This window comes from Theropithecus gelada, chromosome 2, assembly GCF_003255815.1.
Source record: "Theropithecus gelada isolate Dixy chromosome 2, Tgel_1.0, whole genome shotgun sequence".
In the NCBI taxonomy this organism is placed as follows: Eukaryota; Metazoa; Chordata; class Mammalia; order Primates; family Cercopithecidae; genus Theropithecus; species Theropithecus gelada.
The window spans coordinates 152,794,785-152,816,191 of NC_037669.1; the positions used below are offsets into that span (position 1 = coordinate 152,794,785).

Genomic DNA, 21,407 nt, shown 5'->3' on the forward strand with positions numbered 1-21,407 from the left:
AAGTTCCCGGCCGGCATGAGTTTACATACTAGTGAGGAGACAGAAAGTAAACAAATAGTTTAAGGTTATTTTGGGTAGTGGTGAGTGCTGGGAGGAAAATTAAAAGAATAATGAGTGGAGTGTGGTTGGTGGTCAGGGAAGGCTTGAAGGGGTGACAGTGAAGCCCGGGTTTGAATGCTGACAAGTGTTATTCTGAACACAGGGAACAGCAAGTGTGAAGGTTTTGGGTGTGTTCAAGAACACGAAGCCAGGTGCGATGGCTCACGCCTGTAATCCCAACACTTTCGAAGGCCAAGGCAAGAGGGTGACATGAGGCCAGGAGTTCATGATGAGCCTAGGCAACATAGTGAGACTTCTGTCCCTACAAAAAATAGAAAATAAAAAAATTAGCCAGGCGTGGAAGCACGTGCCTGTGGTCCTAACTACTCAGGAGGCTGAGGGGGGAGAATCACTTGGGCCCAAGGGTTTGAGAAAGCTGGTGTGTTGGGAGTTGGAAGTGTGTGAGCCAGAAGGGTTGTGGGTACGGTGGGGGAGTGAGAGTAGAAAAGTAGGCAGAAGGCAAAGCACACACCAGCCTTCTGCTGGGAAGAAAAATTGATCCTCTTTGTATTCTTTAAGGATCACTATGGCCACAGCATGGAAAATGAATCATAGGAGGGCAAGATTGCAAGCAGAGAAGCCGAGAGACCCATTAGGAGGCTGCAGTGTTGTCCAGGCAGGAAATGACCATGGCTTGGGCTACGGCAGTGCCTGTGGAGCTGGAGAAAAGAGGACGGATTCAGCTTATATTTTGGAGATAAAGCTCACAGAGTTTGCAGATGAATATGAAGTGAGAGGAAATGATAGAAATGAATTTGGGTCCCAGACTTAGGCCTGAATAACTGGGCAGATGACAATCCCATTACCTGAAATGGGGAAGTCACCAGGAGGAGTGAGTTTTGGTGGGGAGGGACCAGGCTGGGGTGGCGGGGGAGCATGCATTAAGAATTCTGGTTTGCATATTTTGGTTTCAGATATCTGTTACATATTCAAATGGAGTATTAAAATTGGCACTTTGATATGGGATATAGAGCTCAGGATACAGTCAGAGGTAAATACAGAAGAAATGCTTTCCATTTTATGGGGTGAGGAATCCAGAGAAGTGGAGAGACTCGTCCATGGCCACGTGTGGTTAAGAAATGATGGAGCCTCAGACAGGAGCCCAGGCTATCTGCTTCTAACACCCACAGCCCTTTTCTCAACACTGTTCTTGGTGCAAGTATGAAACATGGAGGTAGGGAAGAAAGAGCTTCACTGTGAACAAGGTATGTCCAAATGAAGGCATCCAAAGTAAATAGGCAGGACCTTCAGAAACATTGCAAGAGAATCACTCGGAGTCCCTGGGTGAAAATGAGTAGGTAGGTAGATGATTGATTGATTGATTGATTGATTGATTGATTGATAGATAATAGATGTCTGATGCTCCAATGAAGAAATTGTTTCATAAAATCTGGATTCCTGATGGTGCTCACAAGTCAATGAAGGTATACACCTTGCCAAAGTCTCTACTTGAACCATATGGTACCTAGTAGGACTTTCAAAGGGGAAATGCTGAGGGATGGAAAAAGCCTAGGTAATGATAGGTGTTATCCCTTTGTACAGGTCTCCCCTTGCATGTGTTGGCATCACCTCCACCCTAATGTCCATCCCAGTAAGTATGCAGTAGACTAAGAATGGAGAGGAGAAACCGTGCATAAGGAGCAGGGAGGCACACCAGGGTTTCCAGCTTGCCCCCAGTGCCTAGAAGGAAGTGAGAGGAGGAAGCAGGCAGGGATCTCATCTAATTCCTTTCTAAATGTGTTCTCTGGAGCAGGAAGTGGCATGGAAAAAAGGAGAAAATTGTTCTTACACTCTGCTTCTCACAATTGCCTAAGAGTGCCAATGATTTGAGAATTAAGGAGTCCAGGTTTGAAGCCCATCAAAGCTGCACTTTGAATGGTTCTCAGATTTCATATGATGAATACTTGTACCTCTCTGCTCTTTAATTTACAAAGAGCACCTGCCCTTTTCGCCTGCAACTTTAGCTTTTTTCACAAGCACATTACACAGCATTTTAATGTTGAGTAGCATACTCATATTTCACCTTTATGGCTTGTATTGTTCAAAATGCAGTTATGAAAAGTATGCTTTAATAAAGTCACGTCAGTGTTGTTTTTTTCCTTCTGCAGCAGCTAAAAGCCATATATATTATTCAGAAATAGCTTGCCTTTGGACCTTTCCTTCTGAGATAGAAATTCATTTTACCTGGCTATAAATCAGACTCAGAGATACCCTTAATCCAGAAAAGGAGATAAAACATGCTTGATAACCCTGGTGTTAAAATACCATACCAGGAAAATAATTTTCTCTGCAAAGTACGAAGAGGAAGTGTTTTTATAATCTGTATGTGTGTGTGTCTGTGTGTGTGTGTGTGTGTGTGTTCTACAACCACAGTTAAACCCTTTTGATTAGAAATATCAGGAGTCCGCCAACAGAACATTTGGCTAACTTCCCTGGGGCAGAGCAGAGGCGACATGATTTACTGGGTTGTGCAAACACTGAATGGTGGCAAAGAGGCCAAGCCATTTTTCAATCCAGAAGAGAAGTGATGCTTGATTCCATTTGCATAGTCTTCAAATAAGATTCCCCCGGCACTGGTCAGAAAGATTGACTAGGGATGGTGTTTCCAGGACAAACTAGTTCTGTCGGCAATAGATATTTTTAGCTGTGATCTACCTTTCTATGCAACCAGGGACAAGCAATACTTTTTATTGGGGAGGGGGGCGTTAGTTGTAAATGACAAGGGACAAGCAATACTTTTTATTGGGGAGGGGGGCGTTAGTTGTAAATGACAACAGAATGTGTTTGTAAAGAAATCGTCAGGAATGCTATCCTAACTGGGTAGCTCTGAGCCCACCACTTAAATTCTCAGGGCCTCAGTTTCCACATCCATTGAGTGGAAATAGACTTGCTCTCAGAGGAACACTTCAGTTCTAAATTTCTCTGTAGATTTTCAATTATTCCTTAGTGGTTTTACCTAGAACCTTCCCCTGTGTTTCATCTGGTTAACAGATGACCTATGGTTTTTCTTTCCCCATCTCCTAACTATTGTTCCAGAAGTATGGTTTAGCACAGCTCAGACCTTAGCACAAAGGGCTGGAGAAGGAGCTGAAGTTGGTTCTACCCATCACCAGACTATAGAGTGAGGAAACTGATCCACGCAGAGAAAAGTGTCGCCAGGCTAGATTAAATGCCTGTAGGACAGACCCCCTTATGACAGGAATGGAGTGTATCAGCCACCATTCCCACTTTTCCTGCAGAGTCCAAGTCCCTTGCAAAACAAGGAGTGCAGACAGCCATGGAGATGCATAAATATGGGCAAAACTTTCACTCTGGACTGAATGCTGACTTGGTCCCTACTTGACCCAAACAGTAAGGCCAAGAGTGGATGGCAATGTGTGCACTGAATACTGACAAACTACTTGGTACTATGTAAAGCATTTTACCATTATTTTTACTGAATCTACACTGTAAATAGTCCTTTGAAGTGAGCATTCTTTTCCTCATTTTCCTGCAAAGGAAAAGTGATTTCTCCAAGGTCACACAGCTAGCTGGGAAATAAGAGATAGGATTGTACCTGCATCTACCCCTTACCCTTACTCGTTTATACCACAGATCTCAACTTTAGCATGCACATGATCACTTGGAAGACTTGTAAGGACAAGCAGAGTCTGGCCAACAGAGCTCCTATTTAAGAGGTCTAGCGTGGGCGCCAGATTTTGCATTTCTTTTATTTTCATTTATATTTATTTATTTAGAGACAGGGTCTTGCTCTGTCACCCAGGCTGGAGTGCCATGGCACAGAACCTGCATTTCTAACAGGTTCCCAGGTGCTAATGCTGCTGCCAGCCCAGGAACCTCACTTTGATAATCACTGTCCTGGCCCTTACTGCCTCCATTAACTAATCCATAGTATTTCTTGAGTACCTACTATGTGCCCAGCTCAAGACTCTATGGTGTGGTGGGGTGGGGAACACAGAGCAAGAAGATGGCATTGTCCTTGTCCTCATAGAGGTGAGACTGCCAGAAAGAATAACCAACTCCATGAAAAATGCAGGAGGAAATGCTAAATACAGTTGGCAGGTAGAGGGGAGCAGTAAAACTGTTTGGCCTGGATAGCAGGTAAGGAAGGAGGCAAGAAAGAGTAGGAGGAGGCAAAGCTGGGGCTGGGCCTTATGAGATTTGGAAAGCTGGGACGAGAGTGAGGATTCAGAGAGCAACTGTTCAAGGGGTATATGGGAAAACACAAAGGACTCTAAGGAAATTGGCCTGTGAGATCAGGGGCTTCATAATGCTATTATGATGAGGGCAGCCTCCATTTACAGAGCCATGATTACAGGCTGCCAGCCACTGGGCAAAGCTCTTACAAACACCATCAAATTTGATCCTCACAACAAGATGATGCAGTTAATAATAGCTCCACATATGGCCACTGCCCTCTGCTGCTTTAGATCTGGAACCAAATGTCCAGTGACGAGACTGAAGCTGGACACACTTGGGGAAGAAGGAGAGAAATATGAGCTGGAGTGTGACATGCCAGCCTCTTGCCAGCTCCTTTGCACACCACAAGCATGTGCTTGTACTCACTAGAACAAGGAGGATGCTCTTCAGTGGCTTGTAGCAATTTTAAGGAAGGGTTCATTTTTTAAGTCGGAAATACTTGACCACTTGGTCCCACCTAAACAGGTCAGCAGTTACCTTGAAGAGAGAAAAATTAAACAGGTATTTTCATGATTGCAAGGCCAAGGTGGCTGAGATAAATGTGTCAGAAAGGGTTTGGTGAGCCCTTTCCATAGTAAGTTGTGTGGGACACCTGGCCGACTGCATGTTCCTCCACAGAGGGGCTCCGTGGCCGCCCAAGACTTTGAAAAGCTGCATCCTGTACCCTCCCTCCAACTTGGAGCTATAAAGTACCTTTCCTATGTTAAAGAATCTATGAAATTCTATAGGGCAGAAACCAGCTTGTCTTGGTTTTAATTCCTCATGTCCCAAACTTATTTGCTTATGAGCCCATTTTTTTGACCACTAAACATCTGATGGAGCTGTACCCCACGGAGAACACAATGGGGAAGTAGGGGCTCTGGGAATGCTGGCCAAGAAGACTAGAGGAATTCACAGAACCAAAGGCAGCTGAGAGACCATTCATCTCAGCCCACACCCCAAGCCTCGCAGGCTGTGTGGCTGGGACGCGCTCACGTACAATTCCATAAGCCACAGAGGTGAAGTTAAATGAGCTACCAGATAATGCACCCGGCTGGAGTGTGATTGCTTCAGCTCTCACTTATTATACAGCCCTGGGCCTAGAAAACAATTGTCATTTGGTTGGGGACAGTATGCAAGGGCTTTGGAAAACAAACTGCCTGAAACAGGGAGGGCTTATCCAACTGAATCCCACAGTCCCTGTGTCTCCAGGGAAAATTTAACAGAGTCAGAAATTACTAGTATCTTGGGCAGCCACGGAAATTGCACACATGGGGATGGTCTAACTGTGTTACCCCAGAGCTTGGGGAGCAGAGCACTAGCCCTAGAGACAGATCATCCTAAGTTCAAGTACCATCTCAACTGCTTCCTCACCACATAATCCAGGGAAAGTGACACAACTTCTCTGAGGCAGTTTTTCTGCACTGGCAAAATGGAAATAAAATAAAACTTACCTTGTGGGTTTGTTTGAAGAATAAAGTGAGGAAGGTTTCCCAAGGGAGGTTACACCCTGAGCCACCACCCCTAGACACTGTCCCTAGACACAAAGGGACACCATCCCTAGACACAAAGAGAGTCTTAATTGCCATCTCAAATATTACCAAGAGTCCACACAGCATGGCTCGCAGATTCACCTTACCTAAAATTCAGTTCCCTATGTTTGCCCATAAAACTAGTTCACTCTTTTATTCCCTGGCTCTCACCTTGATCGTCCAAGCTCAGAACCACTGTTTCTTCCTTCCAACCTAATCTCTCTATACATCTATCCAATTACCAAGCCACTGTGATTGCTGCTTCAGCCATGTATGTTTAGAAAAGTAAACTAGCCTCTCTAGGTCTTACTTCATCATCTCTGCCCTGACAAGTAGGCACTTAAACAGTACCTTTCAAAATTTTTAAACCATAGAAGTCTTTTTCCAAACAGCCTCCTATGGACAAAGTTCAAAATCTGAAACCACTGAGCTCTATCACCCAGAGATTCTAGGTCTGGGATAGGACCCAGAAATCTGCATTTTTTTACGTTATCTCAGGTGATCCAGAAAGGGAACTAGCTTTGGGACCCACTGGTGAGTTCCTAGACATGCGAGGTACTCAACAAATAGTAGAGAATGAGAGGTGAGCAGGGCACTGGCATTTGTGCAGCAGCTCATGCCAACTTGAACTTACTTCTCTTTTCAACTTAGGATACAGGCATATAACCCTTTTACCTTCCAGCTAGCTAATATTACTTAAAATTATTCCGTCAGGCTCAAATCTGACTTTATACAAGTTAGAGTCTAAAGGAATACCCAGGGCCCTTCCTTATGCAGCTGTGATTCTGTTGTGGATTCAAATTGCTGACCAAAGTGAGGTTCAAGTGGCCAATTTGGCCTCTCCTTGATTTTGGGGAGAAGGGGAGTAATAGTGACTAAAGAAGGATTTTTTTTTTTTTTTGAGATGGAGTCTTGCTCTGTTGCAAGGAGCACAATGGCACAATCTTGGCTCACTGCAACCTCCGCCTCCCAGATTCAAGTGATTCTCCCACCTCAGCCTCCTGAGTAGCTGGGATTATAGGCACCCTCCATCATCCTCAGCTAATTTTTGTATTTTTGTAGAGACAGGGTTTCACCATGTTGGCCAGGCTGGTCTTGAACTCCTGACCCCAGGTGATCCACCCACCTAGGCCTCCCAAAGTGCTGGGATTACAGGCATGAGCCACCAGGTCCAGACACAAAGAAGGAGTTTTAAAGGAAATGGGGAGAGAGTGAGGAAGTGATGCTTGGCCACCATGGGAAGGGTAGCAGAGTTGTCAGTCTCCAAACTGACAGGAACTTCCTGAACTACCTGCTGCTCTCTCTCTCTCATGGTCACAATATAGTGTTTGTCCTGCACCGGACAGTGCACAACATGAAATGTCATCATTTATATATCATAAAGATGGCACTGCAGTTCTCAGAGAAATAGCACTTGAGAAATTTGAACTGTTCTTATTCTTGAGGTCATTATTACCCTTGGGTTTTAATAGAATCAATCCTAGTGTTTTTTAAAACTTTCTCAATGGATTTTCTGAAAAAATATTAAATATTTAAATTGGCATCTAAAGATATCTGGAGAATTTACAGGCATAATGGGAATCAGATATCCGACTAAAGACCAAGAGAGATGATTTCATAGCAAGGGAAGAAATTCAAGTATTTTCAGAACTATCCTCTCTTTCTAGATCTACTCCACAGGCCAACAACTTTTTGGCATGGCTGTAGTTGAGCCACATTTTATGCTTAACTAGGGGTTAGCTTCTTGTTATAATGTGCAACGGTTAGGACATTCAACACTCCTTTGGTTTGTTTCAACATTTTCAAAATAAAAATGTAAACAATTATCAACCTATCCCTTAAAAACAACAGACGGGTGTGGTGGCTCACGTCTGTAATCCCAGCACTTTGGGAGGCTGAGGCGGGCGGATCACGAGGTCAGGAGATCGAAACCATCCTGCCTAAAATGGTGAAACCCCATCTCTATTAAAAATACAAAAAATTAGCCGGGTGTGGTGATGGGCACCTGTAGTCCCAGCTACCCGGGAGGCTGAGGCAGGAGAATGGAGTGAACCTTGGAGGCAGAGCTTGCAGTGAGCAGAGATCGCGGCACTGTAGTCCGGCCTGGGTAACAGAGCCAGACTCCATCTCGAGGAGGAGGAGGAGGAGGAGGAGGAGGAGGAGGAAGGAGGAGGAGGAGGAGGAGGAGGAGGAGGAGGAGGAGGAGGAGGAGGAGGAGGAGGAGGAAGAAATCTCTGAACGAGTATTTATTGTCCAGAATATGTTTAAAACTACATTGGGGGCCCGGCATTGTGGCTCACACCTGTAATCCCAGCACTTTGGGAGACCAAGGCACATGGATCACTTGAGCTCAGGAGTTTGAGACCAGCCTGGCCAAATGCTGAAACCCCATCTCTACAAAAAATACCAAATTAGCTGGGTATGGTGGTGTGCACCTATTGTCCCAGCTACTTGGGAGGCTGAAATGGGAGGATCACTTGAGCCCAGGAGGTCAAGGTTGCAGTTAGCCAAAATCATGACACTTCACTCCAGCCTGGACGACAGAGTGGGACCACATCTTGAAAAAACAAAACAAAATAAAAAACAAAAAACAAACCTTTACTGGCGGCTAAGAACTGAGGCAAAACAGTCTGCTGTTAAAATGGAAGTTTGTAACTATCCCTCCCCACTGTGGACATTAACAAAAGTTTCCTAAGTTTCATCTTTAACCATGATTAAAACTGGTGATTTCCAAAGTCTTTTTTCTTTTAAATCATCAGATCTTTTTGTTCAGCAAACTCTTAGGAGGATGCCCAACGGGTCAGATAGAATAGAGGTGCTGTGACGTGTATGCGTGTGTGTGTGTGTGTGTGTGGGTGTTGGGGAGCTGCAGCTTAGGGGTGAGTCTTGTGTGCTACATCTCCCTCCCATCAGGGATCCTGAGGAGGTGCCAGGAGACTCCTAGGTTTCCCAGCAACCGACTGAGATGCCCAACTTGGCCACGAGTAAGATGCTTGTTTCCCACTTAAGCAAAGACAGGTGGCCTATACACAATCTGTGTCTCTAGTCTTGAATGTTTGGTCTTGTTAAAGAAATGAATGAGTCTGGCTGAGCACATCATAACCTCCACAATTCCCTTTGCCAACAGATATTGATTTTGCCACCCGCAAGATTGCAGTACATCTCACTCAGACGAAGGTTATTGATCAAGATGGTGATAACTTCAAGACAAAAACCACTAGCACATTCCGCAACTATGATGTGGATTTCACTGTTGGAGTAGAGTTTGACGAGTACACAAAGGGCCTGGATAACCGGCATGTTAAGGTACTGACTGGGGCTAGTGTTTTTCACTCACACATTCTGTGCAGGGGCTGGCTATTTGGTATCATGATGAAAAAAAAAAATGTTAGAAACAACCTGGGAAAAATCAGGAAAGGAGGACCAGGATGGCCTTAATCATGCTGGCAATGAAAAATTATTGAAAGTTTAGTAGGAAAAGGCAGGCCTAGGAGAGGTTAAGAGCTCAACCTCTCCAGGATCGAGGGCCAGGGCCTATGAGTCATATACAGCCATGGGCCTGGCAGGCAGAGGGAAGAGGGCAAGGTGGAACATCACAGGGAGGGACAGCACCTGTGCCCTCTGGGAGCCAGGGCACACGGAAAGGTGGCAGCCCTGCCCAGTGCCAGTCAAGCGCTGCCATGGAGGAGCGAAGCCTGAAGGTGCCAGATTTTTTTTAGGAGACATAGAGAAATCAGATGTTTTTATATAAAATATCTCAAATTTTTATGATTCTGCTGAGAAAGAGCAAATATAAAATAAATAAAACATCTCAATTATAGACTATCCCAGCTGATTTCATTTTTTTAGAAAAGAATGATCCAAATTAAACAAAAAAAAAATCAGTAGGTTAAGTGAAGTCAAGTTATATCCAACCCTAGTAACTTGGAGAAGCCTCTGGCAAGTTTGTGGCTCTGTCCTAGCATTGCCTTAACAGACAAGGGATAATCTAGGCGACTCTCCAGGTATCAGAAGGCCAGACTTTTGCTGTTTAAACTATTGAATATAGGTGGGACCCTGAAAGCAGGCAGAAACAATTCAAGTTTGCAGAAGAGGCAGGCCCTTGCCCACAGGAGCTGTTTGCAAATAAGGCAGAGGCAGCAAGGAAGAAGTGGAGAGATGCTGGGAAGGCAAGGGGAACACCAGCTCTCCCCAGCATCACTGTGTGGTATCCCAACCCAGTAACCAGCCCTCCTGCTCACATTCATGCTCATTGTGCCTGTTTTTGATTTTCCAAATCAAATTACACCTGGTCAGTCCCCACCAAACAGGAATAGGAGAAATCCAATCTCAGTTGTATTTAAGGATTCCACCCAACCCATCATAACAAACCCCGGGGATACACAGTCCAAGAGATTTGGGAAGGTTCCTGGCTTGTCATTTATCATGGTTGCAATTGGCTGTTCACTGTCTATGCCCATGCCTTTTATACAAGGGTGGGCAGTTAGAATATTCAAAGCATCCTCTCCCTCTGTGCCAGTTCAGCCACTGGAACTTCTGTCCTATCTCCCAAATTGAGGGAGGACAGAGCTGAGTACTCTGACCCAAGGTATCCGTACTGTCGCCTTCCCACCCCCGCAAAGAGCCAGCTCTTCAAGTGCCACAACAAAGCAAGCAACACCCTCTGCCCTGCCCTGCCCCGCTCTCCATGAGTCCTGACCTTCCCAGGATCAGGCCACCACCCCGAGACTCTCACACTGTGCTTCCAGGAGCTCCTGCAAAGTCAGAGGTCTCAACTCTCCCCCAAAGCAATTGGCACAAGCTCTGATTCCTCTCCTGGGGTGGGGAGGAAAAGCTGCTATTATTATTTGGTGACAACTTAAAGGCCAAGAGAGCTGGACACACTTTATTTCTCAGTCAAGTTGTCCTGTAGTATTGATAGTCGCAGCCATCAAGTCAAGGTTGAATTATATTTAGTGTTCTTTGCTAAAGAAAAGTAAAGCATGATGGAAATTTTTCCATCAGAGCACTCTTGCATGAGAACTTAAGATTCTGGGCCCTGGAATGTCCACTTATGGAACCCCTCCCTGAGTGGATAATGGATCAACAAGCCTTTTCTGAACCTGTGAACCATCTGACTGAGAAGCCAATTCATCAGGCACCAGAATTGCCAGGAAAATTGATCTCAGAATTTTCTGCATCACTCTGCTATTCCAACCCAATCAGTGCAAAATGTTTCATTTTCCTTCACCTTTCTGCTTTGGGTGTGGGCTCTTGAAAAGCAGGCCTGTCCTCTCTGAGTTGATCCTTTGTCACCTTTGATGGTAGAGAACTTGCTCTTCCTAAAATAAATCACACTTCCAGCCCTTAATGGATTCCACATGTTAACACTACTCCTACCTTTCTTCTGCCTCTCCATGTTCCATTTTCTCCCCTCTCCAGAATCAGCAGTTAGCCCTGCAGAGAGAGAGAATCCTCTTTCCCACAGCTTGCCTCCTCTTTGCCTTCACTAGAAAACCAGAGTGAATGCATACACACACACACACACACACACACACACACACACACAGACACTCTCACACACCCTTGGTAGGGAGTGAGAAGTACCCAGGACAGTTTGCCCGGCATCCAACAATGGGTCATTCCCGTGAGAATCACCATGCAGAGCAGATGCCCAAGGAACTACCTACTTCCTGTAACTTCACTGGAACCCTTCAGCTGGAAGGGGATGCTAGAGAGTGGGCAAATCTCTTTCTCAGATTGATTTTTTTTTTTTTTGAGACGGAGTCTCACTCTGTCGCCCAGGCTAGAGTGCTGGAGGGCAGTGGTGCAATCTTGGCTCACTGCAAGTTCAGCCTCCCAGGTTCATGCCATTCTCCTGCCTCAGCCTCCCAAGTAGCTGGGACTACAGGCACCCGCCACTATGCCTGGCTAATTTTTTGTATTTTTTTAGTAGCGATGGGGTTTCACTGTGTTAGCCAGGATGGTCTCCAATTCCTGACCTTGTGATCCATCCGCCTTGGCCTCCCAGAGTGCTGGGACTACAGGCATGAGCCACCGCGCCCAGCCTCTCTGATTAATTTCTTTCTTTCTTTCTTTCTTTTTTTTTTTTTTGACAAGAGTTTCTCTCTTTTTGCCCAGGCTGGAGTGCAGTGGCGCAATCTCAGCTCACCTCAACCTCCACCTCCCAGGTTCAAGCAATTCTCCTGCCTCAGCCTCCCAAGTTGCTGGGATTACAGGTGTGCGCCACCATGTCTGGCTAATTTTATATATATATATATTAGAGACGGGGTTTCACCATGTTGGTCAGGCTTGTCGCGAACTCCTGACCTCAAGTGATCCACCTGCCTCAGCCTTCCAGAGTGCTGGGGTTACAGGCGTGAGCCCCCATGCCTGGCCTCTCTGATTAATTTCTGTTGTCCACACTTGGTGGCATGCCTGAGTGAACACCTACACACGTGTGTGAGTGTGAGAGCGTGTGTGCTACTCCTCATGCTATTGTTTTCCAGGGCTCCACATCTCAGCTACGTGGTCACCCTTACAAGCCCTCTGGAATCTCCCCACTCGGCAGTATGGAGGAGAGGTAGATGTTGTGCCCTGTAGTGCCCAGTTCTATGCCAGCCCAGGGCAGAAGCAATGAAACCACATTGATCACAGAGTCAGTTCTCCTCTGAGGAGTCAGGGACCCCCCTCTTTCCTTCCTGTGTGTTCCATGTATTCCCAACTTCCTATCCTGGCTGATTTCTAAGAGAAGTTACAGCCCCTTTCAAAACTACACAAGCTACCCCAAAATAAAATTAAATTTAAAATAAGTAATTGATAGCCATGGAATGGAATGTGGAGTATATGCAGCCATGAGAAAGGATGAAGGACAGACTCATGCTACAACCTGGATGAACCTGGAAAATGTGCTAAGCGAGAGAAGCCCCACACAAAAGGCCATGTATTGTGTGATGTATATGAGACATCTAGAATAGGCAAATTCATAGAGAGAGAAAGTGGTTGCCCAGAGACAAGGGATAGAGGAAATGAACGGTGACTGCTAATACATAGGGGTTCCTTTTGGGGCAGGAAGAAAATCACCTGGATTTAGATACAGTGATGGTTATGCAACCTTGTGGAATAAAAGCTACTTAATTGTGTATCTTAAAAGGGTGAATTTTATATTTTGTGAATTATATCTCAATAATGAAATAAGTAATTGAAATTGGGGCAGATGGTAAGGTCAGGGAAAAGCAGGGATAGACAATGGCGGTTAGAGCCAATAATGCCATTCTGACGGCAGAAGAAGATGGGAGCCGCCAGAAGAGGAGTGGCAGACAGGGGCTGCCAGAGGAGGGGCCCTGGAGGCAAACCAAAGAACTCTTAAGTGAGGTAAAGTGCACTGAGAAGGGTTGAGCATGTGAATACTGTCCTTCAATGCTCTTAAAGAGCTGTCATTTTCCTTAAAAAAAAAGAAAAAAAAAAAAAAAGGTGTTGGCGAGTAATTCAAACTTACAGAAAAGTTACAAGAATATAACAAAGAACACCTGTATACCCTTTACCAAGAGTTACCACATTACATTTTGCCCCTTTGCTTTATCATTTGCACATGCTTTCTCTCTAATATACAAATATTTTTTTCTGAACAATCAGATGCCTTAGCCCTAAATAGTTCAGTATATATTTCCTAAGAATTAAGATATTGTCTCATAAAACTGCAATATACTTATCAGCTTCTATAAGTTTAACATTGATACAGTGCCTGTATCTAATTTATCATAAAGGGCTGTTTTAAGCAATGTTAGCTTTGGAAACTGTGATAGTGGAAAGCATGGTGGGAGCCCAGGTTTCTTCTTTAATTCTGTGTACAGTTATCTGCCCTTGGAATGTACTCCTTTATCCCCTAGCTGAGAACCAAGGGCTTTCCTCGCTTGTATCCATTTCCTCAACCTGAGGATCTTTTAAGGCAATTGAGCCCCTTTTTAAAATCTTTTTTGATGCAGGGAAGAAGGGCACCAACTAAAAGCAAATTAAATTGAGAAATTTTTGTTCATTTAACTATTCTCTTCTTTCTGCTTCTTATTATTTTTCTATAGGAATAAGGCTATAATATTGTAAGTATTACCATAATTTATTGGTAACCAATTTACTTTAGGGTCAGAACAACTTTTAATCTTGCTGTCCAATATGAGTTATTAAAATAAAATATTAGGACAAGCCCCATGCACTAACATTTTTCTCCTTCCTTCTTCCTTCCTTCCACAAAATTTGCTAAGCCCCTACTACATGCCAGGGCTAAGTCAGTAGCTAGTGATAAAATGATGAATTAGATGCCCTCTCCTGCTTTCAGGAATTGCAAGCCTCCTTAGGAAGGCAGACAACTAAATGAACAATGACCATACAGTGTCCATATTGATGGACGTGTGTGCACTCTGGTAGGACCATAGAAACTAAGGCAAGGAGGCAAATGGATTTACTTCAAGATTATGTTTCAACAAACAGAGATTCATTCAACAATGCTGGTCACTGTGCTGAGGCTGGTGTTGCAGAAATGAACAGCAGATACAGCATCTTCTTTCATGGAGCTTACTGTCTACTGGGGGAGACAGGCATCAATTCAACCAACATGTATTTGATGTCTATCATGTGTGAGGCAATCTGGGAGTGAGGAGGACAGACGACACCGTCCTTGCCCAAATTGAAGACATGAGTCCTTTGTCATCTGTTTAGAGGAAAACTCAGAGTCCAAGGCTCATCATAAGAAAAAGCAAATTATTATTCCAGACAACATCTTATTCGCAGAAGAGCAAGGAAGGCAACCTATGAAGTGAGCTTCTCCAAGACCTTTAAAGATGTGAGGCTTAGGATGGTCCTAAAGAAGGAGGAGACCTTTTTTTCCTTTAGAAAACATGCAGAATTTTATTTTCAAATTAGCTTTGGGAATATGAATATATGCAGATGGTTGAAAAAAATCAAAAAGTAAAAAGTAAAATTTTCTTTCTTTCCTAACCCCCAGCCACTCAGTTCTCTCCTCAGGGACAATCACTATTAAGGGTTTCTTTAACTTCCTTGCAGGAAACATGTACAAACACATGCATGCATACATACTCCCCCCTCCCTGCTTTATGCATTTGACTCTGCTCCTTGCTTTTTCGACTTAAACCATACACTACGGCTATATTATTTCAATGACTGCATAGCAGGGATGAACCATACCATATTTAACTAGCCACCCACTGACAGAATTTACGAAGCTTCTAGTCGTTTGCTGTAACAAACAATGCTGTGATGCACTGGGGAGTAAAATGAGGAGGAATAAAATTGTACATAAAGTATATAATATGGTCAAGGTCAAATATTATTTTAGAAATAGGTAGATTTAACAATCTGTAGAAAACACATTTGCACAAAAAAAACAGGCCCAAATGTACAAGGACACTGGGGAAAAAAACACAGGTCAGTTTATCACCAACTGGGTTTACAAGATACCAAGAACAGTAAACATCTGGTCCCTAGCATAATATTGTTCAGAGAGGCATAATGTAGTTTGCACATACTTGGAAGAAAATCAGCTAGCATCAGGGTCATCCTGAAGAACAGCACAGACACAGAACCATTCTTCAGATGGGAATGATGTAATCATTTTAGGAAGGGCATGCCTAATTTGGGCACAGAAGTGGTCGGCCCTGTAGGACCACCTAGGGGTAGTACAGATTATAGCAGGTATTAGGAGGGGTAAAAGTGGGGAACAGAAGGAGGAGAAATTTGAAGGGTAAATAGTTTGTAAATATGTACACAGGGGTTTGAGCACTCTTGGGATTCAGCAGGCCTGTGGCTTCTCCAACCTGCTGGCCACTGTGGCCTGGCTGTTCAGCACATGGTCTGCTGCTGCCCCTGTGCTATTAACCAGTTGGCATTGCTGCTGGGAGGAACCCAAGAACCAGGAGAAGGTCCACCCATCTGGTTCTGGATAAGAAGGCAGTACTGGAGCCATCTGGGCAACCCCCTGATTATTCAGGGAGCTCCCCTGCCTTTATTGCTGTCCCACAGTGGGCAGTTCTCACAGTATGATTCCTGAAGGAAAATTCCCAGAAGCAGAATTTCCAGATCAAAAAGTATATGCAATTTTATATTTTGAAAGGTGATATAAAATTGCCCTCCAAAGAGATTTATACCAATTTATATCCCCATGTGCTGTAAGAGAGAGTGCCTGCTTCTCTACTCTCCCTCCAATTTAGTGTATTATCAAACTCTTTGATCTTTGACCATATGACGAATTGTATCTGAAAAACAAAGTCTTCATTTGCATTTCTCTTATAATGTGTGAGGCTGAATATCTCTTTCTTATGTTTAGAAGCCATCTGCTAGGGCTCTTTCCCCCTGGTAAGCTGTTGGTTCCTGTTCTTTGTTAACATGAACGATTAAGTTAATGACATTTTTCTTACTGATTTACAGGAGCCCTTTATATATATATAAGGAAATCAAATCTGATATGTTATCATTTTCCCTCAGTTTTTTGTTTCTCTGTTGACTTTAAGGTATTTTCCCCTTCCAGAAATTTTACATCATTATATAGTGAAATTTATCATCTTCTTCCCACTGATTTGAAATGCTATCTTTACCATAAGGAAAAATGGAAGAGTTGAATTCCTTAAAAGAAAACGGAGCAAGCCAAGATAAGCTGGCTTGGCTGGAATGGAGGGTGTATGTGGAAAATGACATTGGAAAGATCTTGGCTCCCTGAGGCTGAGGGTTCTGCCCTTTGAGCAAGCAAGACCCTGAAATGGCTGCAGGAATTGCAGCTGCAGGTTTAGATGTGTTCAGTCCCTCAAGACCTTATGTTTGATTTGCCTGGGAATCTGTCTTTACAGTCACTGGTCACCTGGGAAGGTGATGTCCTTGTGTGTGTGCAAAAGGGGGAGAAGGAGAACCGCAGCTGGAAGCAGTGGATTGAGGGAGACAAGCTGTACCTGGTAAGTACTGGGGTCTGCTCAGCTCCTCTCCATTGTGCTTACACACACTACTGTGGTCACCTAGCCAGGCGCTTTGACAAGAAAAATGGCCCTGCACTCCTACCCCGAGCTCCAGCCAAATGCATGTGGTCATATAGTCAGGAAGCCATTCCCATCTGGCTCAGGGCACTCCAGGAAGAAATCCATATGGCTGTTTCTGTGAACAGCTGCAATTCAAAAGAAAGTTCAGAATGCTGAGTTAGGAAGCAGAGATCCAAGAAGAAATACAGGGAACCTGCTAAAGACCAGCTGGGGAGAAATGTGAGCCACAGAATTTAGATGCCCTGGAGGAGGGTGGGACAGGGCTTTCTCATAATGATGGGAGCCTGGGAGAGGGAGTGGGGTAGGGAGGAGACGGGACCCACTCTGCCTGGGAACTGCCACAGGCATTGACCTCTCTCCATAAGATATGTCCTCCTGACCCCAAAATATTTTAGGTTAATTTGGTACTAGAACAGAGCAGTAGGAATAATAACTGACATCCTTAAATATCTTATACCTGTTAAGACAGCTTAATTTTTCATTCTTCAATCTTCAAGGCACTTTTTGGGTTCAGCATTCAAATGGCGAAAAATCTTTCACTCCTTCATCCTTTTTCGCTCATTTGTAAATGAATGGCCCATTCAGTGAATGGCTCTTCATTCATTAATTCACTCACTTTGGAATCAGGAAGGTACCTGGCTCCAATGTCAGTATTCGGGTAGCCACGGCGCCCTTCACAGCCAGCCTTGCTTCACCTGAGATCTTTATTTTGAAGGCAATGTCAGCTGATGATATATGGGAGGCATTCATCATGTTTTCCACTGATGGCTTTCCCTACCTGCACTGGTTTGGATGATGGATTTTTCTAATTGTAATACAATCCCCAGTGGTCCCTGTGGCTTAGACAATGAATTCATAGTCAACTGCAATGATTGTGGTGGTCCTTCCCACACTCATGTTTTTCCCTCCTCCTTCGAGGATGAGTGAGGGTCAAATAAGGCCTGGGGCTCCCTCTATCTGGATGAAAAACAGGACCTTGTCGGGTGCACAGGCAAGCCTGGGAAAGCCCTTCTGCACCTCACACCCTGCGGGTACCTGTGCCACCACCAGCCACTATTCTAATCACCAGAGGCCAGAAAGCCAGGTTAGGGGGGCAGCTCACCGGCCAGCATCTTTTCAGGCCCTTACCTTCCAAACACTTCTCCACACTAGGTCCTTTCCTTCCTCATGGCTTCGCTGCCTTTTATAAATTAGGCCACGTTACTTTAATCATGGGAGTAGGAGAAATCCTGCCCAAGAGGGTCATTTCTTTGCATTTTTCATTTTTACAGTTGTTCAAGCTCAATTCAAGGGTCAAAATCAAATTACTGCTACCTGCAGGGCATGCCCGCTGATTGGGTCTGTGAGATGCACTTGGCCCAGAAAGCCTAAGTGTCCTCTTTATTCCAACCTCCCACCCCCAGATACCCAGGGGGCTGAGAGCTGGGCAGAAGAAAGGCCTGGCTTGTTAGCCCCTCACCCACTTTCTGACGTTGCAGGAGCTGACCTGTGGCAACCAGGTGTGCCGTCAAGTGTTCAAAAAGAAGTGATAGCAACGCGGGAGGCCTGCCAAGCACGAGCTCCCCATTGCCCACACTGAGTGTCTACTGGCTTTGAGAAGCAGCTGTGGAGACCTTCCCACTCTTGACAGAGCCCCATTAAGGCATCTGGATGGGTTTTAAAGAGAATGCGTATGTAACAGTGATAGACATATTCTCCTCCTTTAAAACCTAGCATTAAATGGAAAAACAAAAATTACTCCCATACTGTGAAACCCTTTTTATCGATCTCCATTTATTTCTAGAGCTGTAAGTTTTACCCACAGACAGAAGAGATAACTGTGTGGTTTTTGCATGTTTATTAATTTGTTTCAGTTTATTTTATTTTGTTTCCTTTTTCTTAGCTTGTTTGTTGGTTTGTGGGGGACATGGCAGGTGAGGAGGAGGGTATTTTACCTAGAAACATTCTGTGGCCAACACAGCATCTGCTACTGATTCTTGAACATCCTCGTTTGAGACTCATTCCTTTGGATAGCACATTATTTCTCCAAAGTTCTATTTTAGGATACATATGCCTTCCAGTCTGCACCTTGCCCTGAGCAGCCTGGGCAGAGCTATTCGAACAGATCTGCAGTGCCAGCTGCTCTTGGCCCAAGCCAGCCCTCTGTCCATCAGCCCTGTGCTACAGAGGGGGTCACTAACCACACGTCTACTCAGGCTCAGTGTAGCTTCTCAACTACTGCCACATACCAGGTGCCACAAGCTCTGGGGCCAGGAGGCCTGAGTTCAAGTCCTGCCCCTTCACTTCTTAGCTGGGTGACCATGGGCCTGTCATTTAGCCTCTCTGTCCTCATTTTCCTCTACCATGATATGGAGAACAGATAAAACTATCATCTCCTCCACTGGGTCACTGTGAAGATTAGGCATTTTAAAACATGCAATGTGCTTGCAACAGGCCCTGGTATGTGGTAAGGATTCAGTCCCTGTTAGCCCTGGTCCTTCTGCTGAGTTACCACACAGTCTCAGAGGTCCTGGTGAGCAGATGCTAAATAGAGATAGGTCAATACTTCCACAACCTTCTGGTGCCTTCAGAACATTACGTTCATTATTCTGAGCAGAATTGTATTTTGCTGCTGGGTACACAGATGGAATAGCGCACCTGGAAGGACAGAGTAGTTAATGCAGACAGATTTGTGGTGGATCATTCACAGGGTCCTAAGTTCATGGGGTCCTGCAGGTAAAAGGCATATCCTTCATCCTTCTGTCCCACCATGAGGCAAGCATTCCCTTTGTAAGGCAGGTTTATCCCCACAGGGGTAGCACATGGTGTTAGCACACTTCGGTATGATTTGAACGATCAGATCTTTTCATTGATTCTGAACATCCTAAATGGGATTAGGGGAATGGATAGAAAGGCTGCAATCCAGCCATGTGGCCCAGGGCCAGCCTTAGTTCAAGCCCTTTGATCAAGCCATCATGCCATGGGCCTCCTGGCAAGCTGTGCTCCCAAACAATCATGCCATGTTCCTGCAGCAAGAAAGCCAGAAAAGTGCCTGGCTGGAGCCTCATGTTGGCTGGGAGAACAGAGGAGGCAGAGTTCTCTCACATGCATGGCCTTTTTGGTCAAGTCAGTGAGAGGTGCTGGGGAGAAAGGGGAGCTTCCTGAGGAAGTGCAGACCCCCTCTCCTGGGGCAGACAGGGAACCAAGTAGAGGTACCAATGAAGTGGACCCTTTGTCCCCACCTTCCTAGAGCTTCCCCAAGAGCCCATCCCCACTCCTATCACTCCTGCCAGGCTTGCCCTTGCTCACCACAGGCTCAAATGACCTCTCATCTGTCCCTCAAGAAAACCCTATTGAATGAGGTTGTGTCTGAAGCCCACTGGGGACTCACTGTAAAGTATTCCGTGCAGGTAAGGGGTTAGTATTTATTAATGATTTTTGATCCTGGGTTTTGCAAAGTGTATTCTAGGAGATATTAGTCCCTAAGATTCCATGAAAAGGTTTATGGTCAAATACATTTGGAGAACTATATCCCCTTCCTAGAAATTCATAATGAGAATTAGCATTTTTAAAGCTCTGACAAGTCCTCCAGCAAAGACATCCAGTCTGAAACCGTGGAATCCCCTTCACCCAGAAGAGTTCCACATCCACAGGGTGCTTTGGAAGCAATGAACTCATTCCCAACATGTGCACGCCACTTTTTCAATTATACATGGCAACAATATACTTTAAAACTCTCATTTTCCAAGTGGGATAGTCTCAGTACATTTTTTCCACAAATGAAAAGTAACTGAATGAATTAGTTTACATATAGTATGAAAGACTCGTAGTGGCTGTATTCATTCTACTGATAATTCTTTTTCAAAGAAGATGCATCTGAACTCAAAGTAGTAGAGTTTTAGCGCCCATTGAAAAGCCTGGGCATCTGTTTTGGGTCAGAGCCTTCTTTTCATTCCAGCACTCACTGTGGATAGGATAAGTCAAGTTGCCTCTCTCATATTTCTGGTCCCTCAGCCTGTTTGAGAACCAAACCATGGCAGGAATGCTTTACTCCAGCACCAACAAGCCTAGTCGGGAGTAGAGTAGAAAAGATTAACTTTTAAGATCCATCTGGGGCTTATACTGAGGACAGGGCAGGCCAGTGGGAAGCACTCTTGGAACCTCAAAACCCCACCTCCAGGGAGTATCATGAGAGACATTGGGGTTAGCTGTTAACCAGTGGAGCCTGTTCTTGAAAGTTAAAGAAAACCTGTCCTTGAAAGTTGAAACAAACAAACAAAAAAAAATCCAGGCTCACAAATGGGCAGCATTGCAGGGTGGCTCAAGCTTGGACTTTGGCATCAGCCCTTGGTTTGAACATGGACCTTGTCACTCTCCAGCTGTGTGACTATGCAGCAGTTACTTCCCCTCTCTGAGCCTCCCCTTTCTCATCTGTAAAGTGAGCATTATAGAACCTGCTGCATAGGGAGTCATAAGGATTGAATAAGACCCTGTTGTACAGTGCCTGAAACAATAGTCAATTCTCTCCCTATACACAGAGTCTCCTCCCCAATCCCATATATTTGTCGATATTAATACATATATGATGATGTGATGATTTCCT

The 21,407-nt window shown here is 44.7% G+C and overlaps 1 protein-coding gene across 1 annotated transcript in view; it reads left to right on the forward strand.

Moving 5' to 3' along the window:
• RBP2 (retinol binding protein 2) overlaps window positions 1–18,584 on the forward strand; it is a 28,066-nt gene extending 9,482 nt beyond the window's left edge. The window contains exons 4-6 of the mRNA XM_025377050.1: window positions 8,938–9,116; window positions 16,643–16,744; window positions 18,304–18,584. Of these exons, the coding sequence (XP_025232835.1) occupies window positions 8,938–9,116; window positions 16,643–16,744; window positions 18,304–18,354 (332 nt within the window). The 3' untranslated portion in view covers window positions 18,355–18,584. The remainder of the gene's footprint in view (window positions 1–8,937; window positions 9,117–16,642; window positions 16,745–18,303) is intronic.
• The last annotated feature ends 2,823 nt before the right edge of the window (window positions 18,585–21,407 follow it).